Raw genomic sequence first — 8838 nt, forward strand, 5'->3', positions numbered from 1 at the left:
TATTTTGCATACCATCTGTTTGTTTGTCTACTATTCACTCATTCGTTCCTTTATGTACTTCTTTGTATATGTAATCCCGTCTATCTGTTTTATTTGTTACATTCATCAATTTATCTGCCTGTTTATATGCCTGCTTCCATCTATTTTTTCTGTCTGTTATACAGGTTGTAAGAGGTATAAGTGTCGTCCTTTTCACAGTTGTCGGGGACGGTCTACAGTATACATGGGCACAATTTTCGGTTACGTGAGGCACTCGATTTGAAATAGTTTGTTTACTAGGAGAGGAGACTGCAGAGTAGGATGGGAAATACAGGGACATCATTTTATTTTTACTAACATTTGTAATATTAACCTGTCTATACCTTTAGAGAACCGGAAACACCGTATGCTCCCCCCCCTCCAAGATTGGAGTTCGATGATACTGGCGTAAAACACAAATCACTCTACTAGGTATAGGAAGGAAGAAAAGTAGTTCATCCATTTACGTAAACTAGGAAATATCGCGATTTTGAGTTTGATAATTTTCATTAGGTTTTTCTTTAATCAAAGTACAGTACTGTGTTAAGAGTAAGTGTTTTTACTCACGAAGTGAGTTATCCATGCGAACGTATTCATTATGCAGTGTATATTATACTGTCTACAGCATATTAGCGTACAATATAGAGAATGAAGTTAAATTGAAAAATAATCATAATATGGATATTTAAACACAATTTTGAAATTGATGGCCGTTCATTTCGATACAGGCTTCAGTTCTTTTGTGCATATTATCGCACTATAGACTATTGCATCTAATTCCAATTGCCAATTTCGTCCTTCGTACTAGTAACTCATGTTGAAATAATTCTGTACCTACTCTACGGACTGTAAATTCAATCTTCACTTCTGCCCGACCCGAAAATATAAAATTACTCAGACATGCTATCTACTGTCCGTCCAAGTGGTTATGCCGCAGGATTGTAGAAAGGGAGGAAATCACGTGACAGTTAATTACTTAACGAGGCCCTTTTATTTAAGTTAAATTAAACAGCTGTATAATATTACGTAAACTTCCAATTCCTAAGAGAAATTAATGTTTTCAGAAAAGAGCTGAGACAGCCCAGCTATTACAGAGGGGCGAGCAGAAGCAGGTGGGGGAAATCGGGATGCGACGTAGGCAAACGGACAATACCTGTGCGAAAATATGATTCAATATTGAAAGCTCTTTCGTCACTGGAAAACGCGAACATATTTCTAGAACGTACTATACTCAGTAACTCAGTACTGCTTACTATCTGCGGTCTTGGTTCTGTGTGGAGTTGGAACTTCCTTATTAGAAGGGGTGGGAGTGAAGTACATTAAAAAACTCAGGTACAATAAAAATTGCAGTAAAAATAAAATGATGTCCCTGTATAAACTGCTGTGACCTGCGTCACCTTATCGTAATCGCTAAGGCGGTCAGTGGCGAACTATTAGGAAAGCGCTTGGTTAACGTGAGAGACTCGAAAACTTTTATTCAATTTGGCAAATTAATTCGGCAGCTTTAATCATAAACCTTTTTTACTATTTCTCCATCATTGAATTGATTTAAATCACAGGCGAGAAATTGCGTAACTAGCCAATAATATTCCATCACGTTGTCTACGTTTATTTTCATGAATATTCTGGCGTTTATCAAGATTACTTAATAGATTTGAACGTTCTCGACCTAAAATAATTTCAGAAAATCATATTTCGTTTTCTACGCACATTTGATATTTTTTATAATTTTTTTTTTGGAAATAATACGTACAAACAACATTTAATTCCTCGTAGGCTACCTTTCAATGCAGCGTGTTTAAGGTATAATGTCGTATTTAGTATACTATGCAAATGTTAAGATCGTAAATTTTCTTCGGAATAGTACGAAAAATAACATTTAATTTGTCTTACCTTCTAATTCAGCATGTTCTTTATGACATAAGGAGTAATGTCGTTGTATATTAAATTTATTAATGCCTAATAGGATTTTCGAGCATAACATACATTGTATGTTCTCCCCTTCTAAACAGCAAAAAAACTCTTCCTCCCATTTCTCATGAAACAATCGTTTTCTAACGCGTACACACTGCTTTGATAATGCCATTATGCCACCACTGATATTGCTTATGAAACTGATATAGAACCTGCCCACTCCTAGGAGCTACGTGAGGGAGGAACGGGGACTGTGAAGATGATGTCACTCAGAGCGATAAACTCTGTGAAGGTCAGTGAGGCACTAATTCTCAAGTGAGGCACGATGCCCATCCATGGTCTACAGGATAATAAATGTCCATACAACATAGAGTCAAAACTTGATAGTTTTCCCAGAAAAAAATATTATTTTATTTTATTCGTGTTATACTGCTTATATTGTTAGTAAAATTACGAAAACAATTACATCAGTAGGCATATCTAGCAAAGAGTTAATATTAGTTTAAATACATATTTGTGTTTCATTACGTTTTCGTGAAATTAAATAAAAACGCATGCTTAAATTTGTTAATATTCTGGCGTGAGAGACGGGGCAACGTTCAGAAGACAGTAGGCCTACTCTGCACAGACATCAGTACAAGCCAGCTGAGTTCAAGCTCCCTGCCCATAGCTCTACTGCCGAGCGGATGGCAGTTCAGTACAGGGTATTCGATAAACAATTTACAACGTCATTCACAATTTAGGAATATCATGTGTTATCAATTTATGGAGAAAGTCGTAATTCAAGTGAAACAAGGTGTACCGTCAATGTTTTCCGCAATGAAGGTTACCGAATCGACGTAATTTTGTAGGGGTTTCTCAACGATTATTAGAAACTAGGGGCCCTATTCATAGACATTCTTAGCGCGGGCTTTCGGTGGATGATCAGCGAACTAACGTTTTTCGTTTTCATAAACCAGTGTCAGCGATATGATATGATATGAATCCTGTTTAGCACGCTCGTAGCCCGGGCTAGCGAAATGTCTATGAATAGCACCCTAGGAGTCTCTTACCTCGTTTCGAAAATCACACAAACAGAAATTTCTTTAAAAATGGTACTGCTTTATGGAAGCGGGAGAGATTAAAATGTTGCATTTAAAAAAAAAAGTTCGTGTGATTTTGTGCAGTACACCATTATTGTTTATTTTTTAGACGTACAATAAAAAAAATGGACCAATATTCCCAATATTGTTAAATGAAATGGAAATTTACCATAAAATTCTATTAATAAGATTGAAAGTTCGTATTTGCTGTTCGTTTTAGTCCACACCTGTGGAGTAACGGCTAGCGCGTCTGACCGCGAAACCAGGTGGCTGGGTTCGATTCCCGGTCGGGGCAAGTTACCTGGTTGAGGTTTTTCCGGGGTTTTCCCTCAACCCAATATGAGCAAATGCTGGGTAACTTTCGGTGCTGGACCCCGGACTCATTTCACCGGCATTATCACCTTCATCTCATTCAGACGCTAAATAACCTAAGCTGTTGATAAAGCGTCGTAAAATAACCTACTAAAAAAACTGTTCGTTGTATGTAAACAACGGTCCACCCCTGCATTAGAACAGAGCATCTGTTTTGTACCGGTGTGTCTGTACCCGCTTGAGCTGTACCGTGTACTTGTAAATTCCCTCCTCCCATCCAGCAACTTTGCCAAATGCCTAATATTGTAAACTTTAATAATTAGTTAAATATTGCAATTAGAAAAAAATTGTGAGGACATTTTTTCTTTCTTATGACATGAACAACCATCAGTTAAAATAATGGCACTTATACCCCTTACACCATGTACGTTACTTCGTGTCGTGCAAAACAGTTAGAAAGTTTACGATAAATTATTTTCAGTTTTAAGAATAAATCGACGGGCCAGTTCAAAAAGGAAACAGCTCAAAATGTAAAGTTTTGAGAAAACTTAATTTTAAAGTTCTACTAGTGGCTTGTTCTACTAAGTTCATTAGAAGCTCAAATTAAATTTTTTTCAAATTCATTTCCAATGAAGAATAGCACACATTTTGAAAGTTATTTGCTTCCATAATAGTGAAACATACTCCCTCTGAATGCTTTTTATGCCAAATACTTTTCCATCTTCAGTTCTTGAGTTTCAATGCGAAAACGCAAGTAACAATGTTAGGACGATCAGGGAATTTTTCATGTGGGAGTAAAGCAGTAGCTATTTCAGGTCATTGTGGATAATAGGTGAGAGTTAAGGAAATTTCAGGTTCGATTAAACAAAAGAAATATGAAATTAATTTTGATTTAATTTTAAGACGCAGCTAAAATAGGAAGCATGACTCATTACTACCCAGGAAAATTAGAGAATCACACATATAAATATCTACATCACTCTGCCATTAAATATATGAAAAAACCCACATCACGTGACTAATAACTATAAAAATATTTCATTTTTAATAACAATATTTTTACCTTACGTAGTTTTCAGTAACAATATATATAGCTGTTACCCAGTAAATCATAGAAATAAAGATCTAATTTAAAATATTCTTTCTCTGCGTCTACTTATATAAAGTGGCAAACCTATTCGAAATTTCGACCTGATAATTTTGCTTAGCTTCCTCGTCCTTTAATTTCAAAATATTGAATTTAGTAATATTAACTTGTTGCTCTACTCGCTTGGCTACTGATAATCTTTCTCTTAATTCTCCAAATCACCAAATAATGGTCAGAATTACAGTCTGCACCCCTGAAAGTTCGAATATCTACTATACTAGTATGTCTCCGTTTATCTATCAAGATGTGATCTATTTGGTTGTGTGTCAATCCATCTGGAGAAGTCCAAGTATATTTATGTATATCCTTATGGGGGAATGTTGTACTTTTGACAATTAAATTTTTCGATGTGGCAAAGTTGACTAGTCTAACTCCATTGTCACTACTAATTGCGTGTAGGCTCTCTTTCCAATAGTTGGTCTAAAAATATCCTCCCGTCCTACTTTAGCGTTGAAATCCCCCAATAAAATTTCCATGTGATATCTAGGGAACTGATCAAAAGTATGTTCCAATTCCTCATAGAAGCTATCCTTTATATGGTCGTCTTTCTCTTCTGTAGGGGCGTGATCATTTATAACTATGATGTCGCACCATCTACCCTTAAGTACTAAATATGATAACCTGTTATATTACCGGTTCTTCTGTATGGTTGTGAAACTTGGACTCTCACTTTGAGAGAGGAACATAGGTTAAGGGTGTTTGAAAATAAGGTGCTTAGGAAAATATTTGGGGCTAAGCGGGATGAAGTTACAGGAGAATGGAGAAAGTTATACAACACAGAACTGCACGCATTGTATTCTTCACCTGACATAATTAGGAACATTAAATCCAGACGTTTGAGATGGGCAGGGCATGTAGCACGTATGGGCGAATCCAGAAATGCATATAGAGTGTTAATTGGGAGACCGGAGGGAAAAAGACCTATAGGGAGGCCGAGACGTAGATGGGAGTATAATATTAAAATGGATTTGAGGGAGGTGGGGTATGATGATAGAGACTGGATTAATCTTGCACAGGATAGGGACCGCTGGCGGGCTTATGTGAGGGCGGCAATGAACCTTCGGGTTCCTTAAAAGCCATTTGTAAGTAAGTAAGTACTACTTATATAAAACCTCAAAAGGTTTCACTTTCATATCATCAATATGGCATTAATGTGTGTAATTAGTGGCATTAACTATAATAATATTTAATTTTTAATGGTAATAATCTCATCAAACATTCTTAAGTTTTGTAGTTCTTAATATCCAATACACAGCTGTACTCGGAAAACTACAGACCAGATAATCAGACCTGTAAATTATTTTTATACGCCATCTGAACTCTAAATATGTCAGCAATCCTGCAGATCAAGGCCTTCGTGTAATATTGTTTATTGTAGTGTGTGTTTTGTTTTATTCTGAAAAGCCATATTTCTCAAAGCTGACGACAGATGGATTTTGGAAAATAGGAAAATGATGTAGGAAAATTGACATTTCACTGAAAACTACTATTTTTCTGAAAAACTTTGGGTTCCAAGCTTCAAAATGAGGAGTCATTTATTAAAATCCGTTCATCCGTTTTCCCGCAATTTCCATTACACAGTACAAATTATATATATATATATATATATATATATATATATATATATATGTGTTGCTGTGAAAAAACCAATTAACACTGCTTTATTTGAAACTTGTAGTATAATATAATATTATCTATACTAATAATAAATCTGTTGCCGAAATTTTTCTGGAAATTTTCAATTTTCCAAAAATAATTGGTCCTAACATATGTAATTAACCACCCTGAAACCGAAAATCGCTTTTTTGAAATTTTTGTTTGTATGTCTGTCTGTATGTTAGTTACCTTTTCACGCGATAATGGATGAACGGATTTCGATGAAAATTGGAATATAAATTAAGTTCGTTGTAACTTAGATTTTAGGCTATATAGCATTCAAAATACATTATTTAAAAGGGGGGTTATAAGGGGGCCTGAATTAAATCGAAATATCTAGCTTATTATTGCTTTTTGTGAAAAATGTTACATGACAAAAGTTTCTTTAAAAATAATTTGCGATAAGTTTTATTCCTTGAAAAATTTTGATAGGACTGATATTTAATGAGATAAATGAGTTTTAAATTTAAAATAACTGCCATCTAAGGCCGTATAATGAAATAAAAAACAAATGACTTCGTCTATAAGGGGCCTTGGACAGCAACAATCGAAAGCTATGAAAGATAGCCTACAGAGAATGTTTCTGTGTTTGTATGAAGTAATATCGGAAGCTAAATTAACCGATTTGTATAATTAATTATTATTTCACCATTTGAAAGTGTAGTTTCTCTAGATGGACATAATGCTATAATGTTATTACAGTAACTTCTGATATAATATAATATAATATAATATATGTAATGTAATATTATATAATATAATTTAAGTTATTTGAAGGATTCAGAACCATAGTGGGCCAAACGCCATTTACTGAATACTTAGAAAACAAGGGTTAAAATTAAGTTATTACCATAATTCAATGGAAACCTATAACAAGTAAAATAAAGTATACACATTAAATCTAAATGATGTCAATCTTCATTAAACTATGGTTGCATGTAATAAAAATTAGAAACATGTTAAAGGAATTCTCATTGCAGGAAATGAGTGTCTCTGGACCAAAATGATCGCATTTTAATTATTTGGATGCAATTTAAATTAAGTAACATATTAAACGATTTATCCTTCTATCAAACACGAATGTTCCCTGGATCAAATGTCCTATTTTAATTATGTAATTACTTTATATTTATTTCTAACGGGTGCAGCGGAGCGCACGGGTACGGCTAGCATATTATATAAAACATCATTAACAGAATTTGGAGTAATTTCAATTATCCTTGGATTTTTCACAGCAACGTGAAACTTTGAAATGCAGGTTTATCAAAACTTTAAATTCTTTAGTTGTTTTCCTTTTAAACTGGCCCGTCCAAATTGATTTTACTTGTAATAATTTATTGGCTCTGACGATTTGTTCAACATAAATTTCTCTGTAACTTTCAGAAATAAATTGTGGTTCTATTATGGGAAGTCACTGCCTGAACTCCGCCCGGGCCTATATGGACTCGATGTCAATGGACTCGATATTGCACACAACCACTCACTAGCCACCCCGATCTTTGTTCCAGGAGGCCATGGCCTTCGCACTGTGGTTGACAACACAAAAATGTCACTTCTGACCTCTTGTGGTTTTTTTGTCTGTTTGCAGAAGATCTCGTCGGACTTGCAGTGCGGCGATAAGGCTACTCTGCTACCAGACGGGTCGGAAGAGGAGTGAAGAGGGCATCGAGGACTTGAGCTGCATCCTTATCCCCGGCCTTCTGTAATCCTACACATGATTTTCTTCTTTTGTGTCCAGAGTTGCACCGAAAGAGATGTGTGCCAGCTTATGGTACAAGAGTGTCCCGATTGACGCAGTATTTGCGTTGCCAGGTAACCGTCTTTGTTGACTCAGCAAGACTTTCTTCGCTCCGATGAATGGGTTTTTGATTAAATAGTTTTCATATTAAAATGTAAACATTTGTCTGGTGCAATACACAGATAATTGTAATCTTCTTATTTGAACATGTTATGTCCTTCACACGTATTTGGCGGAGCTTATGACTAGAAAAGTATGCCAATATAAACTGCACTTTAGAGTATTTTGTAACTATATGTGCCGAAAATTTTGTGTAATGCAACCAGTTTTTTTCCGGAAAAGAAAAAATACGAGAAATTATGTATATACTAAACACATACATAGACTTTTGTCACACACTGATCGTTCTATTTGGCTCCGACAAATATTTTAGAGGACAACTAAAGAAAACACTTCTACTTTTTAAACTGCTTTTGTTCTTGCGAAATTCCATATGTTCCTTTTCTCGAAATACAATCTGGAAATATAAAAGTGTATCTTATCACCACTACAAATTTAATATTAATTATCCGTTTCGATATAGTAATGTATCAAGGATATTAAATAGATGTTTATGCCTTGAGAGCGACAGGCTTAAAATCCTGAGAGCCACACCTCGAGTTTGTGTCGCCCGAGAGATGTAGACACCAAGACGTAATTCCCGTGGTGCATACAATATTTTATGGTTGACTAGTTCATAATAATTAAGTACCTATTAAGTTCTTAATTGAATAAAATGATAAACTAGAAACTTCGGCTTTATGTTGGAGTTATTTATGTTGACATGGAAACGGTATCTAGGGATTCTATAAACAAAGTTTATTGATTACGTACGAAGTACACGGATCTGGTAAAATTCCTGTAGAAATTATTGAAAAGGTTAAAAGGGCTATAGAAAATTTATTACCCGTGAAGTCTAGGGATGTATACGG

General features: G+C 35.0%; 1 protein-coding gene across 1 annotated transcript in view; it reads left to right on the forward strand.

The window, feature by feature from the left end:
* The window catches only part of LOC138708853 (uncharacterized), a 425577-nt gene extending 417173 nt beyond the window's left edge, over positions 1-8404 (forward strand). The window contains exon 3 of the mRNA XM_069839104.1: positions 7718-8404. Coding sequence (XP_069695205.1) covers positions 7718-7786 — 69 coding nt within the window. The 3' untranslated portion in view covers positions 7787-8404. The remainder of the gene's footprint in view (positions 1-7717) is intronic.
* Positions 8405-8838: the final 434 nt, after the last annotated feature.

This window comes from Periplaneta americana, chromosome 11 (assembly GCF_040183065.1).
Source record: "Periplaneta americana isolate PAMFEO1 chromosome 11, P.americana_PAMFEO1_priV1, whole genome shotgun sequence".
Classification (NCBI taxonomy): Eukaryota; Metazoa; Arthropoda; class Insecta; order Blattodea; family Blattidae; genus Periplaneta; species Periplaneta americana.